The 23,650-nt window shown below is 37.3% G+C and overlaps 2 protein-coding genes across 7 annotated transcripts in view; one reads left to right on the top strand and one right to left on the bottom strand.

Moving 5' to 3' along the window:
- LOC113392053 (zinc finger protein 26-like) overlaps positions 1 to 23,650 on the top strand; it is a 257,766-nt gene that overhangs the window by 212,702 nt on the left and 21,414 nt on the right. The gene's annotated exons all lie outside the window — the stretch shown is intronic.
- LOC113391985 (EH domain-binding protein 1) lies at positions 1,581 to 23,533 on the bottom strand. Of its 6 annotated transcripts, none has more exons than XM_064219268.1 (25): positions 23,321 to 23,533; positions 19,923 to 19,978; positions 14,937 to 15,051; positions 14,128 to 14,223; positions 13,694 to 13,805; positions 13,136 to 13,317; positions 12,931 to 13,048; positions 12,319 to 12,846; positions 12,043 to 12,176; positions 11,531 to 11,666; positions 11,390 to 11,456; positions 11,041 to 11,170; positions 10,021 to 10,153; positions 9,502 to 9,631; positions 8,012 to 8,160; positions 7,539 to 7,643; positions 7,057 to 7,133; positions 6,784 to 6,869; positions 6,185 to 6,280; positions 5,461 to 5,546; positions 5,040 to 5,174; positions 4,009 to 4,094; positions 3,288 to 3,411; positions 2,508 to 2,572; positions 1,581 to 2,061 (listed from the first exon to the last, which is right to left on the bottom strand). In XM_064219268.1, the coding sequence occupies exons 3-25, from the start codon at positions 15,038 to 15,040 to the stop codon at positions 1,983 to 1,985; spliced, it is 2,958 nt and encodes a 985-aa protein (XP_064075338.1). In that variant the 5' UTR covers positions 15,041 to 15,051; positions 19,923 to 19,978; positions 23,321 to 23,533; the 3' UTR covers positions 1,581 to 1,982. The 6 variants fall into 6 exon arrangements, with proteins under 6 accessions (XP_064075338.1, XP_064075337.1, XP_064075334.1 ...); XM_064219267.1 differs by having other exon boundaries at positions 8,012 to 8,145; positions 12,043 to 12,200; XM_064219264.1 differs by having other exon boundaries at positions 12,043 to 12,200.

The following is a 23,650-nucleotide window of genomic DNA, read 5'->3' on the forward strand; positions in this document are numbered from 1 at the left end:
CAATCATATCATGTCATACGTGTGCTGTTTATCACAACAATATTTGTTGTTGATTAGTTTGTTGTCAACTGACACATAAAAAAAAGTATATGTATATATAATGGTACTAAATAAAAATAAACCATCTAGTCCGACATATATTTCTATGTATGTACATACAGTAAGTATTCAAGCATAGAATAAAAAATATACCATCGCTGATAATTTCATTGCTAGTAAAAATAAGGCGAAAACGAAAAACATTTAAATACAAAAAATATTATTTCATACAGCTCTCTCTGTATTCATTTTCCTGACGACAGACGAATCGTGTACTCAATAATCACACGCAAAAACATTGCACATCGTGCGGGTCGCGTTCCAGCACCCACGTTCAAGCGAATTTTATAAATAAAAAAATATCCTACAAATTCTATATAAACGAATGTACTTCTCCGCGGTTGTGAATTCGATTTACTTAGATTTAATACACACTTTAGGAGACAAGTTTTGCTGTCAAGACGTAGATTCAAGTAATAAAAAAATGCTCGTGACATTATAAAAAAATAAATCAATTTAAATATAATTAAAACGATAATCAGTACAATTTGATTCCAATTAATTTTGTATTTAATGCGTTAATATTATATAAATCGTCACTGAATATATGTTACGTACGTTGAACGAAGAACGGATACGTGTCGTGTCGCGGCAAGAATTTAACCTAACTGATATAAATAATAATAATAAAAGTTAAAACCTAAAACATGACTATTATTTACATTTCATTTAAACGAAATTTCGCTCCGTTTACAATCTAAGTAAAAAAATATCTTTTTGTACATAAACAAATTAATCTACGGCATTGTACTCGATTATCACCTCTACGGAGTCGACTGTAAGGATCAAATTCTATTATTTAATACGCCTTTTGACGCAGAGCAACTTATGATAAAAACGTCCGATGGCGACTGAGGTCGGTTCCACTCTAAACGGAGAAAGTGCGTCGGTGGAAATTTATTCCGTCACTAATAGAAAACTTAGTGAACCCGTGACCTTCAATTAGTATTCACGCGGTCTATCGACTGAACCGAGCGGCTACAAGAAATATTCTTAAGCTAAAAACAGTGTAAATGTTTTATTTAAAAACCAAAATAGTTTAATTTAATTAGTTTTATCCAAACCAAAAAAACTAAAACGATTGTATCAAAATCGAAATTGTATAGCAATTATTTTTAAATACAAGCATTGTATAATATAATTCACTTTGGAAAGTAAATACCTTAGTATTGTAACATACCTTCTAAATAATTGATTGAATACTTTAAAATCTTGGTATTTGTAGTGTTAAATAATAGAATTTGACAAGAGGGGTAAATTTATGGGGAATCTTTGGTGAATAACAAAAAATACTAAAAAAGCTCGCGTCCGTTGGACCTACGTGACAACGGTAATATATTCAAACATATTTTTAATTTAAAAAATGTAATTATCACATTTCATTAGAATACCTCTTTTCTAGCCTCGTATCTTCAAACCAGACAATAAATTAATAAATAAATTTGTAATTAAATTGAATAATTTTATTTGATTTTTATTAAATCGATCTCCATTTAGACCCAACGTTACTTGTACTAGAAGCCAACATTACATCGTATTCAATTTTCAACCATATGTCGTACAGCATAAGGACCGTGTTAGAACGACTGGGATTATTCCGTATTCCTAAGTCTTAAATATTTAAATATTATTATAGGAAACAATATTATGAGTATTTTCTGTCTTACAACAGTAAGGCCGTTATGTTATAGTTTAAAAATCATGCCGCATGCCGTCTCCCTCTTTAATAGGTGTGCGAGAGAGACGGAACACATAGAATGATATGAAAATATAGTTTTAAGACCTAATGGACCATCAGCCGATGTCACGTGACGTTGTAGTTACGTAGTTTCTGTAATGTTCAAGCTGTATGAGTAAGCGCTGTGAAGTGTGTCAGTCCTTATTCACTGCAGTATACAGTTGTTTTTCCTTTGTATCTCGACGTTTGATAAGTTACGCTGGATTTCATCATCTTCCGCTATCCTGTGAAACGTACAATGATATTTTTAGCTAATTCCATTTTATTTTGTTTAATATTAGTGGCTCCTCTGTGTAAGAACGGCATACCACAAGGTTATATATGTATAATAAATAAAAAAGCGTGGAGTACTTGCTGACTTTCGGGCAGAAATTATTAAACGAATAATATTTGATTGACATTAATTTATATTTAAAAATGTTAAAAAAAGAGTAACTACGGATTTTCCTGGCAGAACATAATGCTATACCACTCGGGCACTATTTAGATCTCTATCACGCGCGCTACGGTCAGAAGAAAAATGCGAACAATATGAATACATTTTTAAGTTTTAAATCAATCGGGGGCTGCACTACAAAACTTTCTATTAAAAGTAATAATATAATAATAATACTATTATATAACTGATCCGCTGCTAACATTCATTACATAATAGCTACGTTATACTTACGCCTTTTCCTGTTCGTCCATTTCTTGAACGAGTCTATCTCTTTCATTGACAGCGGAGAGCAGCTCCTGATGAAAATCAAAATGTATTAAATATTAGATAACCTTGAATTAACATGTTATTTTTGATAGAGATCTAAAATAATTTGTGTTTTCAATCAAAATCATTGTTGTCTCTGAACTGGCGCTTTCCACGTCGGCAAAGTTGCTGTCGGTACTTTGGAAGAATAAAATTGAAGTTAAATAGTGTTGTATTATAAATGAAGATATATTATTCATGAACTGTTTGTTTTGCATATGTTGAATGATTTAGGTACTCGATTTGAGTATGTAAATCTAAGGTTTGTTTAATGTTAGACCTTATGTCATTACAATACGGTATAGATCGCTAAAAATCTCGAACTCAACATTTAAACTACCTTCTGTAAATGTAAACTTTGTACTATTTTAGAAGTTAGCTATTAGTTGTTATGTTCGGCTACTATAGTATTTCTATTGTAGTCATTTTCTTTATTCTGTTTTAAATTAATTTAAATCGGCTTGTGTACAGCCAGCGGTTCTAAAAGATAGAAGACTACAATTCGTTTACCTCCTACAGCAACCACGCGAAGACGAGAACACTTAAATAAATCTTATTACAATTTCCTCAAAGCATTTGCATTCGATCCGCATGTATATCTTTGCCCACGTGGCTTCGTCTACAACACTTCCAACAGTTAAAAATTCAGTATGAATAGCTCGCCGGGGGACTTGTCAGCCCTCCCAGCTACAGAGCACCCCGTACCTGCAGCAGCAGCCGCTCCCGCCTCTTCTGCCCGGGCGTCTTCCTCCACTCCTCCACCCCCAGCGACAGCCGCAGCTCCCGCGCCAGCAGCTCGCAGCGACGGCTGAGGTCCTCTTCTTGCTCGCTGGAAACACGCGCCTCTTGTAGGTTGACCGTATATTTACACGATACGATAACTCATCATTCGCCCTGTGTGACTACTCGTCGTGTGCAGTTTACTGCACATTTTATTTATTTAATGTATTCTAATATGATAAATGCGAAAGTAACTCTGTCTGTCTGTTGATCTTTCACGCTGAAACCGCTGAACCAAAATTGATGTTATAGGCCACTTTTTGTACCAAACACCTGACGGCTAATCCCCAAAACGAGTGCGATAAAATAATAATAGTAGTGAATAATTAAATTACTTTAAAGACGTGTTTGTGCTTTGACTGTTTACTGAGCTGAAAGTTATATTTATTTATCAAATAGATTAACTTCTCTTTGCAAGCCCGCCTGGGAAGACAACTCATCAAATTGACAAGTTCTACCGCCAAAGAGCATTACATAGTATTTTCGTGTTCCCGTTTGAAAGGCGAGTGGCCCAGTGTATGAATGGAATGGTTAATATTTCTTAGTGTCGATGTCCATAGGCGTCGCGAACCGGGGATGGACCGTTTGCCAGTCCACCTTCTGTGTTGCGTTTGTGAGATAATAGTCCATATTAAGTCACGCTTACAGTATGTTGAGTTGCATCTGCCGCCTCAGCAGCGCATTCTTCTTGTTGACGAGGTTGAACCACTGAGACATCAACCGATCCTCCTCCTGACAACAACAACACATTTAATACATACATTCAGTTTAATGAATTCAGCTGCTAATTTTGTTGTTTCAAACTTACATTAAGATTAATTCAAATGTTAGGCTGGTCTCTTACCAAATTGCAATACTTGTGGTGAGTGAGCCAGTGTACAGAAACAAGGGACGTGACATCTTAAATTACTTGGTCATCGACGCTAATGATGTACATTACCTACAGAGCTATTGTCGGTGGCCGAAGGCTATTAAGGTGACAACATACTATCGAACCGTAATTTAAAAAAAAGAGCAATACTATACTTTATATATTAATAATTATAAAATGTAACTAACAGCTACGACTGCATGACAGTGATAAATGTCTATAACACATTTCAACGGCAGGAGTAAATGTACACAGACTCTAGACTCGCATATTCTATACGATTTACTAGTAGCTCGGCTGTGTCATGTTTTACAAGGAGCTCTTGATCAATATATCTTTATTAAACGACATTAATCCACATTACAATTCACATCATTTGAATGACGTCACGTCAATTCGAGGTCATCGTTGTTTAATTATCTTTACTGCTCCTGCCGTTGGAATCGACTACAGGAGATAATTCTACAAGGAGATAATTCTACAAGGAGATAATTCTACAAGGAGATAATTCTACAAGGAAAGGTTCCGGGGTACCGGGTTGCTGGGAGCCCGAAAGCATGCGAGGAAAAGGTGTGATCTTTTGACCTGAAAATGTTGTTATTATTAACAGTATTTTAAACCGACTTCGAATAAACGACGGTATCTATTTTCCTGTGTGCTAGTATATGTACGATTTTCTCAAAAATTCCACGACGGATGTTTGTAATCGTTTCAGTGATCTCGGATCTGAACTCGCGTTGATTGGGCGAGTCGATTCGAATGTAGATAAGTAATTAACGGCGGCGGCGGCGGCGGCGCGCTCGCACCTCGGCGTCGTCGGCGGCGTCCATGACGCGGCGCAGCTGCTTCTCGAGGGCGGCGGCGCGCTCGTCCACGGCGCTCTGCTCGCGCTCCAGCGCCGCCAGCTCGCCCGACAGGTACGAGCCCGACTCCGGCGGCGCCTGCGGACACGGGAGCGACGCTTGAGACCGCCGCTATGTGTACACGCACGTATATATACACTGTATATATGGAAGATTCCCGTTTGTTATATTTTTCGACAACTTTCAAACGCCTCGTTGAAATTTTCTTTATTTTGTCAAATGTGAAATAATTCGACACAACTGAACCCTATCAAAAACAGGGGTAATTTATAAGAATTCGTATAAGTTAATATGTTTAATGTTATACTTGATTGCATATATAATATGTTTGAAAAAGTATAAATAGAACTGTGCGTGTACTCACGTGTTCAGGATCGCCGTCGCCGTCGGGGGTCAGCCGCTCGGCCGGCGGCGACGCCGTTGGGGAGCGGCTCCCGCTACTCGCGCGCTCTGCGGGGACGACGATTTATTTAAAATTTTACAATTGAATATTTTTGAGCGTTCCAGGGCTACTCTTGGAAAACCCTATACATTGAGTTACCGACCCACAAAAGAGTTGCTAACCCTGTGTAATCGGATAATTGAATTTACAAGTTAATTTCTTTAAAGATACATGTTAAACACAGGTTATAAATTGCACGAATAACTCTCTTCTGCAATACAAAAATGGTAATCATATCGCCTTCATTAGTGATAAAAATCAAATAAGTATTATCAGTACTATCTCGTGTTCATTACCTAAAAGATATTTTGTTTATATAAATGAGGAAGAGAAATGGACCAAGAATAGATCCTTAAAGGACCTACAGTAAAATGTACTAACATTTGATTTAGTAATATTTTTTTAAAGATCTTGCTAAGAGTTGCAAAGAAATGTGTCTATAATGATAAGTCACTGTACTACTTGATTTAAAATTTAGTATATTTAATTTTTCAATTTAATAGCTCTAAATATAAAAATAGGAACTCTTTTACACCGAAGCAACCTAGAGACATTATTAACATCTTTAAAATTGACGTATAAAACAATTTAAGTAGTTATAAAACAATTATAACTATTTAATAAAATGTATCATAAAAATAGTCACCTGATCTATCTGGACTGGGTGCACTCTTCCTGGAGCCGGGACTCGAAGGCATCGACTCCGGTCTTGAAACCAAACCTTCTAACTGTTCAACTCCAGCTGAAAACGTGACAATTTTCATTAACAACTTTATTGAAATTTCAGATAATATATTTATAATTCAAATATTTAATATAAATTTCAGTATAAATTATAAAAAGTCAGTCAATGCTAAAACGCTTTGTCTTTTGTGCTACGAGTTTAGTTGAAATGATTAATGTCAAGAATATCATCACTTTTACAACTTTCGAAGCATTTAGTAGTTTTTTTTTTTATTGAAATAGGTAGGTAATTTGACAAATGGTCTACTTGATAGTATGTGGTGATCCCTCATAGACACTAGTTCAACCACCCCTTTTATCATCAATGCCCCAATAACTTTAGGAACTGAGATGTCATGTCCCCTATGCATGCAGTCACATCTGGCTCACACAACCTTCAAACCTGAATAGAAAAAGAGTGAGGATGGCTGTTTGGCAGTGAAATATTTGGGCCAACGCAAAGTCCAACCAACGAGTAAATTATTCATTTGTATACAATGAGTAGGAAACGCAGGTACGTACCCGCAGCCAGCTCGTCCATGACGGACTGCTTGCTGATGATCTCCAGCGTGCCGCGCGCGCGGGACGGCGACAGCGGCGACGTGGGGCTGCGGGCAGCGACACGCTATACTAATCGGACTACGCCAGCCGGAGCCACACCGGAGTGCCCTCCGGCTGGCCGATTTAGACCGGGCGACTTGAGAGGCAAATTTAAATTAAAACAATATTAGATGTTTTACTAATGGACCGCCCGCCACGTCCGTTTGGCATCACAAAGAGCCGGCGCGGCCTCACCTGACGAGCCCGGCGCGCGCGTCGGCGATGAGTCTGCGGGCGCGCTCGCGCAGCGTGGCCTGGCGCTCCTCCTCCGCCTGCGCACACACACACACGCGCGTCACGCGCCGCCCCCCGACACACCACTGTCTGTCCGGGGGGCGTCACACGGAGCCAGTGGGAACTCCGAGTACTAAAGCTTGTTAAATTCTATTTGAATAAACGGCTTTCAAAGAAACCGGTGATACAAAATTATGCACGTTAACTCTTAAATAGTGTATATATTTCATTTTTATTAGTGTACGTATTCAATTTTCTTTAATAGTGTAAGCATTCGATACGACCATGACGACCGCCTCGTCAAATTGTTTTATAAAAAAGCATATATTCAAAATGAAAGTCTCAAAAAATAAAAACAAAAGCTCAAGCGAGTCGCCGCGCGCCACGCGCGTGGCTCCCGGCATGCAGAGGCAAGTAAGGTTTACGAGGGGCTCCGCGGCTACCTTCCCGGGGCTGAGCGGCGCGTCCCGCTCGCGCGCCTCGCGCCGCGTGGCCTCCAGCAGCTGCCTCGCGCGCTCCTTCAGCTCGTCGTGCCGCGACAGCAGCTGCTGCTCGCACGCACAAGCACACGCACACACAAGCACTGCGTTAGTCACGCGACAAGGTTCGCGGGCCGCACTTCTTTTAGGACACGCGTCAAATTAATTAATACTGTATTCGACTAATGGGGCTCCCTCTGGCCGAATGAGTGCCTGGCTACGGGGATGGATTTTTTTTATTACTGACATCTACAAAACTATAACTATATTTTCAAAATATTTTTTAAATGAGAAAGATGCTTTTATTATGATTAAATATGATAATTAGAAACTCAAAACTCAAATCTCTCCCCCCCCCTCTCACTAACTCACTTACACACTAACGTCACTAACATATGGAACACAAAGCCACACGCACGCCTTCACTTTTGACTCACCGGAGTGGGTTTGGGTAGCTCGACGGCTTTCTGCGAGTCGGTGGTACCACCGTTGACAACGGTCGTCTCCGATGATAGGGTAGTCAGCGGGTCGGTTGCGGCTGGTTCGATTTGCGGTTTCTGTTCTTGATTGACTGTTGAATGTATTTCTGTATTAGTTAATAAAACAGTATCAATTTCTGTGTACATCACTTAAATAATTCAAGTGACGTCCGGTAAATCAGGTCAATAATATAATATTTACACAAGTAAACAATAAATTAAGAAATGTATAAGGCTCCATGAGGCGCAACAGACGGTCTTATTACGCTGCGATGTCTTCCAGGCGAACTTTGGATTTGTAAAAAATATTCGGAAAGCGCCACAATACCTAATTTCATGTAGTTACATATCTATTAAGAGACTACTAAATATTAATCGTTAAAAAAAACACTTTAAATAGATTTATTTAATATGAAATCAATCCTATATTAATATATTTAATAACGATTTGTGTATGTAGTTTGAATAGCCCATCAAGGCTGAGATGAGCTTAGCCTATTCATTCCTTTTTCCGATATTGGATTATGCTGATGCCTGCTACATTGATTTAATTGAGAACCTTCTGGATAAAATAGAACAGCTGCAAAATTTGGCCATTATTTGGCCATATTTTGATATTATATTATATTATTATAAGTGTCCTTACTTGCACTTTTAAATTAATACATTTCTTTAAATGTATTGTATAAATAAATAAACAAATCTACTGCGTGATCTAGGATTAGTCCAACGCCATCTAGTGGTCGGAAGCGCAAAGCGAAATTAGTATGGCTTAGTATGATGTTGGCGTGAGCGAAACTACACCGCGAATGCTGAGTTATAACTTACGATACTAATAAAATAATATTTATGAATAACTTGTCTGGCAAATGATTATTGAATTAAACAATACGTGTATTATTCGGATGTAGGTATGTGTAGTTTATTATTATACTTTAATATAAGTATTCTTAAATTATTGTTAATATATTCTCTTTCTATCTATATCTGCGCTTCCCGTTTTCGTTCTAAGCTTCTGTCACCAAAGGTTGTCTGTGAGAGATCGCTACAAGCGATAAGACCGTCTTTGCGCACCATTTGTTATATATTTTTCGTTTCTCTTATGTACTCAATAATTGTTGTGATGATGATTGCACAACACATATTAATGTGTTGTGCAATCAAGTATTTTTAAATAAATAATAACATCCCCCAAGCTTGCTACCCAAGGAAGCGATGGCTGGATGTCGTGAAGCAGGACACGAGAGCCAATGGACTTACACAGATTGACGCTAAAGACCGTGCAAAGTGGAGTAGACTCAGTCGGAAGGCAGAGCCTGGCAATGGCTGGGCTTAATAAATGCCAGGCAGAAGAAGAAGCTTGCTTACAACAATACCTACTTTTAATTTTAACCTCATGCGGCAACTGTCATTGACACGGCAGACGATTTAATTGACCAAGTTCTCACCGATGGCCCCGTTTCCGACGTCAGTCCCGCCATTCATGTTGAGCGGAGGCGACTCGTCTTCGTCGTCGGAGCCGAACGGATCCGTCAACTCCTTACGCGTCATCAACTTTTCAGGTCGGGCTGGGATCGGCTGGAAAACAATACACAGTCTAATTGAGAAATCAAAGTCTTATTGAAAAAAATACATGAGAAGGATTTTTTGCATTATGAAGTTGCTCGCCAGCCGACCATTGAGTGCCAAGTCGCTCGAAATAGACAACTTCACGCCTTATCTCACGTTAGTAATGGTAAAAAATAAAAAACATACATTTATTATTTTAGTGGTAATTATTTGCCTGCAATCGAAAACTGTTTTTAGAAACGAATTAGTAGAGCTTCTCGCGCGAGTACCGTCTATTGGTACCTATTTTATATTTTGTTTCTTTCCCTCACAAGCCACTCGTAGCTATACAATAAATCTTAACAAACAAAAACTTCATTTTATAATACCAGTAGGGATTAAAAAATATCGGTCCTTACCTCCGTGAACCACCTGGTCGTGGGCCTGGCCGGCGACAGCATCTTCCCCAGCAGGTTCTTGGACTGTAGCAGCATGTCGCGAACCTCCTTGATGGCGGGAGACTTATCGGGTGACTCTTGCGACCCTTGAGATCTGAGGACCAGTCAATACATAATATACATACTATTTTTAAACCTCACTAGGCTAAAATAGTCCAATGAATAATTAAAGAATATTTACTCAGTATTTATAAAACTGACAAACATTTTTGGGTTTTAAGTGTCTACTGTATCTAGTACTTGAGTGTAAAAAATATCTATTGTGTGATCAAAGGACTCAAAGTAACATTAATTACACGCGATCCAATTGAATCGTAACTGCAACAAACTTACGTCAAAGAATCCAACAAGTTTTAATTAATAGAATAAACTCTTCTGGATCTATGCTAAAAATAGGTGTCCCACAAGGATCAACTTTGGGTTCTTTTCTATTTCTAGTATATATAAATGATCTTACTCTCTACGTTAAACGTATTTATGATATTGCGTTGTTTGTTTAAATTCGACAGGAAGAAAAATAACTATGACGATGTAGGCAGTGCATTATCACAGACACACGATTAGTTCACTATAAATAATTTAGTTTTGTAAAAATAAAATGTGTAGTTTTTACCGTACATTAAACCATTAAACAGTAACTATCCTCATATAACCGATACTACGGTGTTTTTAGGAAGAACATGGATTCTAAACTTCAGTGGAGTCCCCATTTATCGTTTCTAACAGGAAGACTCAGCTCCGCACCATATGCGGTTAGAAAAGTTAGACAACTAATTGATGTTTATACGGCTATATATTTTGGTTATTTTCATAGTATAATGCCGTAGGCCATATTCCTTTGGGGTAACGCTACAGATATTGAATTTGTTTTTATGTTACAAATGAGAGCTGTCAGTTCTATTTGTGGCAAGGTATTCGGTACTATAATGAAATTCCGCAGATATTATTAACTTTGCCAATTCATAAATTCAAATCACTCACACGGGCCTCGGCTTGTCCGCCATGTTCCTGGAGCGCCTCGTGCTGACCTCTCGGCTGAACAGCTCGGCGGGGAGGGACTCGTCCGTGTCGTGACGGCCCACCATGTACGAGGACTCCGTTTCATCGTTACCTAAATATTTAAAATGTTAATACCTAAGTATTTAAAATGTAGAGAAAATATTGGTCTTCTAAATCAACCCTCATTACATCATCACAGATGTAATCCTCATTGTTCAGTCATTAATGATCATTAATTTACACATTTACTTGGTAACCTAAGCCACTTGTAGCAACAGTTTTATGATTTTTTTAAATAATAAATATCAGGAAGACATGAATTTTGACTCACCGAGCTGTTCCACTTGCAGCTCGTTGCCCGTGAAGTACGCCCGTAATTGGAACAGATACGTCATTATCTGAAAGGAATTTCACACAGTTGAATTTCAGTCGCATCCGACGGCACGTAAGCGAGGCGCGGCCGGGCACTCACGGCGAGGCGGTCGGGCGCGGGCGGGCGGCACACGTCGGCCGCGGTCAGCACCTGCGCGATGCCGAGCCGCGCGCTGGCGTCCAGCGCCGTGCGCACGTTGGCCTCCGCGCGCTCCGCCTGCAGCCCCGAGAAGTCTCTGCGACACGCGCGGGCGTAACATTAACAGACGTCTGTCGACATGTGACTATGTCAACTAGTGTTAATAACTTCCTGTTAAACTGTACAAATGTATTTATTTTATGATTCACTACTCACACGTATGTTAGACAGGATGTGTCAACACCGATACTCTTTTAAATTTGTATTACTTGTATTTGGACCATTCGTTCAGTCTACGGTCTGGGCCCAAACGATCCGTCAAGATGTAAATTTAAAAAAATTTAAATAATGACAATCGCATCTAAATTTGTTTTTGACGAGTCCGAGGTGTTTATTTCCAAAGCTTTTTGAGTATCAATAAGCAAGGGTAACGATTTGACTTTGACAACACAGTCGAGGCGGGCCGCACTCACATCAGCTCGGGCCGGAAGTGGTGGATGATGGCGCAGAAGGCCAGCCCGGAGCGGAAGCTCGTGGTGAGGTCGGTGACGGGGCACGAGCGGTACTCGCGCGTCACGCCGCTGCACCACTCGAGCAGATCTTGCACCTGGACAGATTTGCCGTTTAGCGTCTGGAAGGCGAGAGGAGTACGGTTACTGTTCGGCGATCGAGGACAGAGAAATGAAGTACAATGATACCAATACGAAAAAAAAATCACTTATCAAGTAATATTAACATTTCCGACTTACTGGAGTTTTATCTTTTTCCAGAACCTTCAGAGGGAGCAGTTTGTCGACATCCGCTACCGGAGTCTTGTCACTGTCCTCCTCCTTCTCGTTGTCGTTCGTGTCCAAATTTATGTTGTTCAAATTTGTCTTTAACTCCAACGGTTTAAGGTTTCTTTTCGCGATCGTCTTGGGCTTGAACACTACACCTTTCAAATTGTCTACTTTAATGTCCTCAGTGTTCCGTTCTGGAATTATTTTTGGAGTCGAGGTATATTTTGGCAGTTCACTTTTCATAGCTAGTTTCGTTAGGTTGCTGAGATATTCTGGTCGCGATTTCGGTACATTCGATATTTCATTTATTTTCAAATCCAATTCGACGTCCTTCGGCGGCACGGGCGTCGTGGGCGTGGTCGACTCGGGCGTCATGGGAGCGGTCGGAGTGCGGGAGTTGTCAAAGTTAAGACTCTGAACGCTGTTCGGAGTCGCCGCTATGTCACTATTGGTGAGACTTTGCGTCATTTCTTCCATTTGTTGACGGAGATCTAGCATCTAGAAAGCGACAAATATGTTCATAGTTCAATCGTCTGTCAACGGAATCAGAACAATTCCGAAGGCGAGAATGCAATCGAAAACCTGTCTAGTCGAATTGTCGGAGAGAGTATAATCGTCCTCGTCCAGGTCCTCCAGCACGGCGATGTCGGAATTGTTGTTGACCGACAGTAGCGACGCGAGCGACTGCATGTCCTCGTCCCTGCGAACAGAGAGCGCGCATAAGGCGGGGCGGCGGGGCGGGGCGGGGCGGGCGGGGCGGGGCGGGCGGGGCGCGGCGGGCACTCACGTGGCCTGGCCCTCGCGCAGCAGCACGCAGTGCAGCGTGAGGTGCAGGCGCGCGGCGCGCAGCTTGCGCGAGGCGGGCTCGAGCGGCAGCCGCAGCGCGCGCTGCGCCGGCGCCAGCGAGGCGTGGCGCCGCAGGTTGAGCGCGCTGGCCGCCAGCCGCCGCCGCTTGCCCGTCGGCGACACCTGCGCGACGCGAGGCGCTACACTGCCCACCCGCTGACGGCCGCCCGATCGGACTCGCCGTTAACTCGTGGGGTATTTCGGGACATACATTTACTTGAAGCTATTCAACTATTCATTCATGAGTAAGCTCTCCGATCGATTCAAACGCGACTACATATCATACACATATTTTAGTAAAGCTGTGAAATTTATTTCTTTCGATCGAGTGTATATTAGGTCCTTACTTAGTTTACGTATTAAGCTACTTTTATCACTACTTTGGAATTAATATAAATAAATACTTACAATAAATACTTTATTATTATTACTTTAGAGTTAAACTACTGAAACTACATATATTTACAATTCCTGCTGCATTTCTTAAGTATCGACTTACATCCTCGAGAACGAAGGTCCAGTCCTTGTCCTCCAGCTCGTTGGTGCGCGAGTCACGGAACAACGTCACGGCCACCGTTTGATTCTCTGGAACTGTGAATATTACTGAGCCTCTGCGAACAATTAATGTTAATAATTATACTGAGGCCCTCAGTCGACGTCCCCCGGAAAAAACTACGAATAATAAAGCAGACACATGTAAAAATTAACCGAAATCAGGGAGTTGAAGATTAGCATTAATAAAAGTAAAAATGACATCGTAGTCCCCAAAGTTGGTTAATATTTTTTACAACTGTACCAGGTAGGGCAAACACCAGTGCCGCTTAAAAAAAACTGTAATGTATTTAGAATTAAGGTATTTTAAAAATTATTCATTAAAAAAAAAGTTATTCTGATAAATGTTATCAATGACTTAAAGTAATATTTTGTACTTACTTCAAAGGGTCCTTGAGAGACGGTTCCCATTCCAGCGGCTCGGTAATCACGCGCCTCGATCGACGAGTCCATACTATACTTAATTTATTCGGCTTCCTGTAAACATCACATTACGAAGCCTATTTAGGATTACAAATTATAATGCGACCTCATTTTATGTAACAATATTTTTATGTTCCATTTTTGAAATACAATACAGACAATATTTATTTAAAAACAGTGTACACTATAAGTCAATATTATTTCATTTCATTATAATATAATAATATATAGGTTAATTTTTTTTTTTTAAATATTTTACAACATCACATACATCACTCTGATCCCAATGTAAGTAGCTAAAGCACTTGTGATATGGAAAATCAGAAGTAACGACGGTACCACAAACACCCAGACCCAAGACAACATGGAAAACTAATGAACTTTTTCTACATCGACTCGGCCGAGAATCGAACCCGGGACCTCAGAGTGGCGTACCCATGAAAACCGGTGTACACACTACTCGACCACGGAGGTCGTCATTATCAATAAGATATAATTATGTTGGAAAAATATATTCTAATACGTTTCTCATAAATAGTAAAGGAAATTAAGTACGATTCAAATCAAAATGCGCCGCATCCAATAGGGCAAGGCATACCAAAGAACGCAGTGGGCTGTAATCGTGCGTCGTGTACTTTAAATATTGTGTAAACTTCAATTGCCTTAACAATATGTACCTAAAATTCGTTGCGGTACTGTTCGATACGGGTAGTTGATTTTAATCGTACTTTATACAATAGTCGTATTAATAAATCGTAGGACATTACCATTTCGGCGTAAGTTCGACGTCAATGCGATGGTAGGAGGCAGTGTACTGGAACTTGGCGGCGCGTTTGTTGACCCGCTGCAGCCGCTTCCATACCGACGCCATTTTTATTTAATCTGAGAATTATACACATATAATTAAAGTCAATCGAAAAAAAAAAATAAAGACAATAAAATTCACGCTGCTCCAATGCGCTTTGGTGGGTACACGTGTAGCAGAATTTCATTGAAATTAGACACATGCTAGCTCAAGATTTAATTAACCCGTAATCGTAAGGATAAGATTCTCGCGTTCTAACCACTGGGCCATCACAGCTCTTAAACAAATACACGACAAACAGCCATAAAACGATAAGACGACAGAAATCTGTCTCCCGTGTATATAGCTGGGTACAAAGGTACATAAGTACTGAAAAACATATATAAGTATATTATATAGTCCTCAGATAACTACAAAGTTAAACCTTGAAACTACATGTTTATGATAGAACAAATATTTTACGTCAACCAAGCCAGTTAAGGCCTTAGATATACAAATATGTTACCGGATTATTGTAGAGACCGTTATTTTATATTTAATCAAAATTTTAAAATGCTGAAATATTATCAACGACGCTTATAGTTTCTACAATAACGGAACAATTAATTATAAACATTAAACGCTCCTAAAATATTATAGAACTATCGAAATACAACGCGTTTTATAGTAAACCCGCCCGAAATTTATAAAACTTTACCTATAGGACCATTACAAAGGTAACATTTATTCTTCCCCGGGACTCAAACTAACTCCATAGCAAATTTTCATCTAAATCCGTTCAGCGATTTAAGTATGAAGAGTTAACAGACAGAGTTACTTTCGCTTTAATAAAACTAGCATACATTGACCGAACCGTGCATAATCTGTCTAGCTGATGGCCCTTACGAGTTTACGTTGATCTATACCAACATACATATATACTTTTTCTATATAAGTTTGTAATGAATTGATAACATCGAAGAATGTTAAACGGAGTCAAGACAGAAGATGGCTAAAACATATTAATCTTAGTCGTGAATTGTGGGTTTAAACCTGGACCTACAAATTGTGCTCGTACCAAGCAGTGGAAGCCATCTTTAGGAAACTTTTTTGTAAAAGATAAAAAAAACTGTCAAGTTTTTTTGTCGAGCCGCTACGGAGCACTGTGGTATAAACCCTCTTCTGAGACGAGATGCATTTGTTGAGTAGTTGGTCATGAAGGGTGTTGTTACTTTACTTTAAACAAAGCATACATTACTAAAACATTCTTCATTATTTAAAACGGTTTTATTTAGACAAGAACATGAAATTCACGCTTTCACGTCAATAGTCTAAATTTACAGCGCGTGAATCTGCGAAGCGCAGCTACATACATAGTATATTATATTAATATAGTAAAACCTCCGAAACGCGATCCTCTATTATAAGTTTTATGTAATTTAGTGGTGTTTTCAGTTGGGCATCAAAGAAAACGACTTATTAATTACACATGATATCTTGAACCAATTCAATAAACATTGTACTACGAGATGTATCTCGTAGACGGTATTTAGGTCAATGACCCTCGAGATAAATTGCGGTAAACATTGTTGAAGTATTTCAGTCCAACAAGGTCAAAGTTAAATATTCACACTACCGCAGTCAAAACCTTTTGTTTTTTTTTATGAAAAGCTTTTTATATTCTCAACTTGACTTTGAAATTTAAGTACACACACTCAACGTCATTCGTTTGCCCTTTTCCCTTGATTTTAAGTCTTTGGGCCTTTAATTCCACCCTTTTTGCACATGTACCGATTGAGACAGCCCATTGATCTATGTTTTGTCTTCCTTACAGACATTAAATATCATTTTCATTAATCACTAATTTCAAAATGAAAATGACTCTCGGTTAGACAATTAACATTAAAAAATAGAGCAACATCTACTTGAGAAGGCTTGGATTTTATATCACTAGGTTGCTCTAATTAAAGTCGGTGGATTTAACTCTACGAGAGTTTAACTCATTTTACAGAATGGGATATTGGCCAAGAATCTAATTGATTTTTTGCGCGTCACTTGAACATTACTGAGATAAAAAATGCAGCTCTTATCTACTAGGTTTTTGAACGTTAAATATTAAGTTTAATGACGTAATAAATTAAAAAAAAATATATATCAACCTCAAAAGACGTACGAATTTTAGGAAAGAACTTTATCATCAAAATTCAAAAGTGTATGAACTCTTACAGACAGTTATAATTCGTTTAGACCGTTGATATCGGTTTAGCATAACGTTAAAATTGAACGGTTATTTTGTGACTAATCGATAACTGTGTTGCAAATTATTGCGTTTTATATACGATACGTAATGACATGCTTACGTCACTCACAATCATATAGCTTCTTCAGTGACTTAGACTTTAGATTCGTAGATTTTGAACGAGAAAGTATGAAAATCTTGAGTTGAGATGGCCCAGAATACTTGAGGCCTAATTGATGATTGTTGGTTCTAAATCGAGCAAGCACAACTAAGTTCATCTTATCCTCTGCGGTGGAGGAGAACATTGTAAGGATACCAGCATGGGTCCGGCATCAACCCGCATTGGACCTACGCGGTGGAATGAGCCGCAAGCTTTCTTGAAAAGTAAAGATTGCTCGGAACTTTAAAGTTTAAATATAAATATTCTGAGAACGTTCTCGCTTTATTTGATTGAAATTATTAGCCTTTTGACCCGACACATAGTATTTGTTTACTTCGCCAAGTATCTGCGTAATAAGGGCTCTATTAAGTGTCTCTATTTACTTTGAAATATATATTTTAATTGTCTTTATCCTTAGTATATACTTATTAAAAAATCTTTAAAAAAATATATAAGTAAATTACACGACTAAAAAATGATGATGACGTAATTCTGACCGATTTCGGTCACAGCAGACATTCTAAACGGAGAGCAGCCAACTGCGCACGAGATTAAATAGTGAACTAGTTTTAGATCGCGGATTCACTCGCGTATTAGGGGTTGGTCGTTTTTAGGCATAAAAAAGTAGCCTATGTCCTTCTATGGAGTTTAATTTCACCAAATTCGGCCCAGTGGTTTGGACATGAAAGAGCAACAGACAGACAGAGTTACTTTCGCTTTTATAATATTAGTATAGATTCTTAAAGATGTATCTGCACAAACAGGTCCAATCTCTATTCTGTCATTCCCATAATTCGATGGGAGTGCAAATCCGACACGAGAGTTTAGGACCGGGTCCAACGAGCTAACAATATTTCTGATTTGTAATGTAAAATACCATTATCCAGACACCGAGCTACTGCGAATTTCTCAAATGGAACAAACCAATAACTTTCATGGCCCTACCCGGGTATATGAACCCGGCACGATGCAATCTGCATCCAGGCGCGTAAACATTGATTTTAAATCATCAGAACTGTTAAAAAACTTAACTATTTATATTAAATGCTACGTGGTAATTGTAAATTGTTTATATCGGTATAAAATAAGGAAACACGCATTTTAAAGTGCAATCATCGAGTTATTATAATAGCTCTATATATACCTACTGATTTATTTCTTTGTATGTCGACCACTTGATAACCACTGAACGTATCGGAGATGAGCCTATGACCGATCGACGTGAAATTTCCGTAGATGAATATAAGCTATTATTTTTTTCTTCCCCTTCTTTTTCGTTTACTTAATGCCAATGGTAATACTATAAAATAAAACATAACTTTCACATTATTATATCACTAGCTGTACCCGCGACTTCGTGCGCGTTTGAATTTAATAACAAACTTTGTTGTTAAATTCAAAACACAAAGCTATTGCTGTAGCCTAAGTTACTCCTTATTACATCAGCTATCTACCAGTGAAAGTCCTGTCAATATCGGTCCAGCCGTTTCAAAAATTAGCCGGAACAAACTTACAGACAGACAGACAAAAATTTAAAAAAATGTTAATTTGGTATATGTACTGTGTACACATACATAATATGCATTTAGTATACAGCAGTTATTTTAATATTACAAGCAAACACTCCAATTTTATTATATTTGTCGCAGCGTCAGATAATTAAATACTTTGATTGTAATCTCTAAGTTTTGAGATTTGATTCTGGATGGCCAGTGAAGTCAATAACTCTTTGTAACGTTAGAAAAACATAAAATGTCAGTTGTCAAGAAGGAGAAGACAGATGTGGTCGCGGCCAATGAGATATTGTAAAAATCAATATACGATAATCCAGCTATCGATTTGTTGTATTATTTGTGAATATGTATGACGAAGATGATGATCCCGAACCAAACAATATTGCCGGCTCGCCGTTATATTTATGTATGTATAGATATAGATATAACAATATATTAAAATTAGAAAAAGTCTACCTAAGAAGCTATTCAAGACGAAAAGACTAGTCCATATAAAAATACATAGGAAATATTTAGAGTTCCGTTGTAATAAAAAAAACTAAAAAAAATAATTTCATCTTATGCGACGCGCTCATTTAAATACCATTTAATTGTAAACGGAATTAGGCATTAGCACATACTTAACATCGGACTCACGAATATTTAAATGTAGAGACTAAATTCTAATTGATTTCGATAAAACACCCATTTAATATTCCAATAAATATTACATATTTCATGGCACACATTTAAAAAGGACATCAAATTACTTTTATTTAAATTAGAAAATTACAATAACGTAATTTTACATAAACTCAGTTAATTGTAAATGATGTATTAAACCAATCAATAGATCAATATTTAACGCTACAAATTTACTTGCACGGTAATTTATATTTACTTATTTTTGTATGTATTTTGTAAAAATCGCGATAACAAATGCTTTGATAGCTATCTTTTAACCATGAGTTCCTTTCGTGCAATTATGCATAAATACGGAACCGTATCAGCAGACCCGACGCTATCTTAACTCTATTATTCTATACTTAGAAAATTGAGTAATATCATGGAACTCACATTCGATATTATTGTTCACTTGCGATTATCTGCGCCGGCGCATTATCTTCTCGCTTCTGTAACGGAAGTATAATTTAGATAAATAAAGTGACCATTATTTAATTGTCAATTAGGTATAATATTGACATTGTATCCTGTTTACACGATTGATTTTAATTTAACAATAATTCATTAATACTATAATTTCTATTAATAGTATTAGTGGTTTACGAATAAATATTCCGACTGAGTTTTACAACATAATGTAACACACCAACTGGACGTATTAAATCGATTTTTGACATTAACTTCCTACATTTGTAATTTTAATCAAGACCTTTTATATCTTGCAATATGCGTGATCTACGTACCGGTTAATTTGTCAGGAGTGGCTGAACAAAACAAAATCAAAATATTCTTTATTCAAGTAGGCTCACAGTGTAGAATTAAATGTAAACCTACCACCGGTCTGGAAAGTAGATTCCACCGAGAACCGGCCAGAAACTCAGCAAAAGCGAGGAGTAAGTGTGGTAACTTAGGGTAGCAAATTGTTAAAATTACGTAAATATATTACCGTTGTTTTAAACGGCTGTTTTAAGATTAGGGACGCATGTAAACTTAACTTCTGGAATCTTAGCTACATCCCACTAGCCTAACTTTTGGATTACTTCGATTGTGAGTATTTAAATGTTATAACACGACTGCCCCCAAATAGGCGTGTAATTTTGTTAGCGTGTAGTTTTGTGTAATTATAATAGTTTTTGAGGATTCATTTATTAATAAGTCTAATCCATCATAACTTTTAAATGCTATGCTAAACCCCATCATTACAATCCTTAGATGAAAATGTGGAAAAAATATTTTCTTTATTATTATTCAACTTCATTATTCAACTACGTCTATTGGTATGGTATGCGATTAGCGTATATGTGCGTACATAACAATATCATGTAGACTTAAGAAGGTACTTCGATAACCTCAGCAATCTTAAAAGAGAAAGATTAAAATATCAACGATAAAACAATCAGCAGCCAGTCTTTAGGGAGACTATTTTACGCAGGGAATATTGTAATGCTTAAGTATGTGCAACCAGAGATACACTCTCTATTCCCTCTCTTATAATAAACGAAACCAATGAAAATGCATTCCGACACAACGGTAGATAGTCCACTCACAGCATCAAAAACATTATATGCTTTCTGAGGCATGAGAATGTTAACATTTTTAATTTTGGTTTTCTATTGACTACTGAGAATTCCTTGACAGAGAAACAAAATAACTATATATTGGCACTCAAGATCTTGACCCAGAAGCATTATGAACTCGCCACCTATCTGACGAGCAAGTATGTATATATATAAAAGAAGCTCTACTGTATTTCAAGAATATACAATTAATTCCTCACTGGAGTGCAAGTCAAAATAATTGTCAAAAGTCAAAACAAATTGACATTGATGTGTATCCACTAAATCTCAGTCGAGCAACATGACTAAACAAAAAACACTTTAAATTCTTCTCCATAACTGTGTATGTATGTTCATTAGAAGAGGCATTGTTCCAGTGGTGGGATACAACCTAATACTTTACTTTCCCACTTATCAATAAACTCAAACACAATAGTATCCGTTGCATTCCTACTCCCACTCAAAATATATCACACTATATCATTATCCTGATGACATCATTGGTAATATTAAGTTATTATAATCACAACTCTATTTCAAGCCTAACAAGTTCTATTTTAGCAATTTACATTTCAGATTTTATACATCACAAATATTGACCTTAAGTTCATCCAACAACTATCTACATACATTTAATTTTGTTAAATCTTTATTTGAATACTATTTTGTATATATACATAATTACCTATTATATATATACATAATGTAAAAAAAAGTAACTGAGCCATTTCTGTCTATTGATAAAAATTCTGGAATAATTATTCCAGAAATAGTGTTAACAGAAAAACTACTCGACAGATTTTAATGGAATTTTGTATCACTAAATATTTAACTACTGCGTCTCATTCTGAAGGGAAAATGGAAATACTGATGATGAATTTCAAACAATTTCAGTTAGTAACAGTTGTTTTACTTCTAATTTCTATTTATTATTCCATGCGTAATATAAAATTATGAGTGAAAGTGTGTGTAAAGCTAGTCAAAATCATTCTGTAGAGTGCTAACTAAAACTTACAGTTAAGTACAGTAGAGAGAAACCATTTGAAAAAGGAGTTTTTTTTTTTTTATGTTATCGGTAGGCGGATGAGCAAATGGGCCACCTGATGGTAAGTGGTCACCACGGCCCATAGACATTGGCGCTGTAAGAAATATTAACCATTCCTTACATCACCAATGCACCACCAACCTTGGTAACTAAGATGTTATGTCCCTTGTGCCTGTAGTTACACTGGCTCACTCACCCTTCAAACCGGAACACTACAATACTGAGTACTGCTGTTTGGCAGTAGAATATCTGATCAATGGGTGGTACCTACCCAGACGGGCATGCACAAAGCCCTACCACCAAGTGAGTGTATGACAGTGTTGTGAAATTTTTGAATGATTAGGTCATAGTATTTAAAATAGTTGCTGCTTAGAAGCAAATATATAATATATTTCTTAATATTTATACTTAACTGAAGTACGAGATATGTAAAATTACTTTGGTTTTTAATCAACATACTGTGTTTGATTGATAAATATTTTGGAGGCATACTAAATAAGATAAATACATTTAAACAAATCTTTGAAAGTTGTGTATAGTAATTATTACTATTCAGTTTTGCAGAACTTGTATGTTTAAGGTCATTTTACTGTAACTAACTTTTTATTGATATTAAAGTGTTTCGACCTCTGAGTATATTTAAACGGCCTTTTAATCATTATTTCCTGGACTTAATGCCATGAAAAAATATTCATTTGAATATTATTAATACTCTGTGTAAATAATTATTTATACAATATGTATTGTTTTTATAATAATTATATTTTTATTATTATACACATATAATTTTCATCGACACATTTTAATGATTAAGACTCTTTTATTTTTAAGTCAAACAGTCGAATGTATAATTAAATTTAAGAAGGTCAGTATCAATCAATACACACATACAGTGATTAACACTTTGACTTCACTCCCTAACAAACTGAAACAACACTCACAATAAAAGGATCTTTATAACGCAAACACAAGACGCTCTTACATTTACGTAGTGCACGAGCTAAAAATAACACGAAAGAAGCCCTACACAGCAGAATGCGGACGATTTTACCTAGTTGCAGATAAAAGTTCAAAGCACCGACCGTGATATCATCGTTTCCTGGTCGAAAACCCCACCGCTCCATTAATTAATGATGAATAAACACCGCCCAACCTTGATATGGGCCACCACGGTGCCTTGGTATACTCACAAAGCGAAATTTCGATGAGATGTCATCAAACTACAGAGGTCATTTTAACACTCAAAACTAAATCGTAAAATCACTGATCACCAAGTTGTTTTAACGTCACTGTGGCTGATGTCACGATATAAGAAAAAAATAATTAATGATTTATTTTTACGTGAATTTATCAAACACTACAGCGAAAAGCGAATCTCAGACCATTTTTGACGTTTTTCCAAATACGGAGTTGCCACTTTTAATATTATTCATAAGTGGGTATACGAGTACATAAAATAAAATAGTATATTTTGGAATATAAACTCCTCAAATTAATAATAAATAGTATTTTATTACTGA

The sequence above is a fragment of the Vanessa tameamea genome, chromosome 27 (genome assembly GCF_037043105.1).
Source record: "Vanessa tameamea isolate UH-Manoa-2023 chromosome 27, ilVanTame1 primary haplotype, whole genome shotgun sequence".
Lineage (NCBI taxonomy): Eukaryota > Metazoa > Arthropoda > Insecta > Lepidoptera > Nymphalidae > Vanessa > Vanessa tameamea.

Coding starts and splice junctions, on each gene's coding strand:
- LOC113391985 (XM_064219266.1), bottom strand. CDS start 15,040: ATGGCGTCGGTATGGAAGCGGCTGCAGCGGGTCAACAAACGCGCCGCC. Junction 8,161..9,501: donor CGTCGGAAACGGGGCCATCG/GTGAGAACTTGG, acceptor TAACTAATACAG/AAATACATTCAACAGTCAAT. Junction 7,134..7,538: donor CGCCGCTCAGCCCCGGGAAG/GTAGCCGCGGAG, acceptor GTGTGTGCGCAG/GCGGAGGAGGAGCGCCAGGC.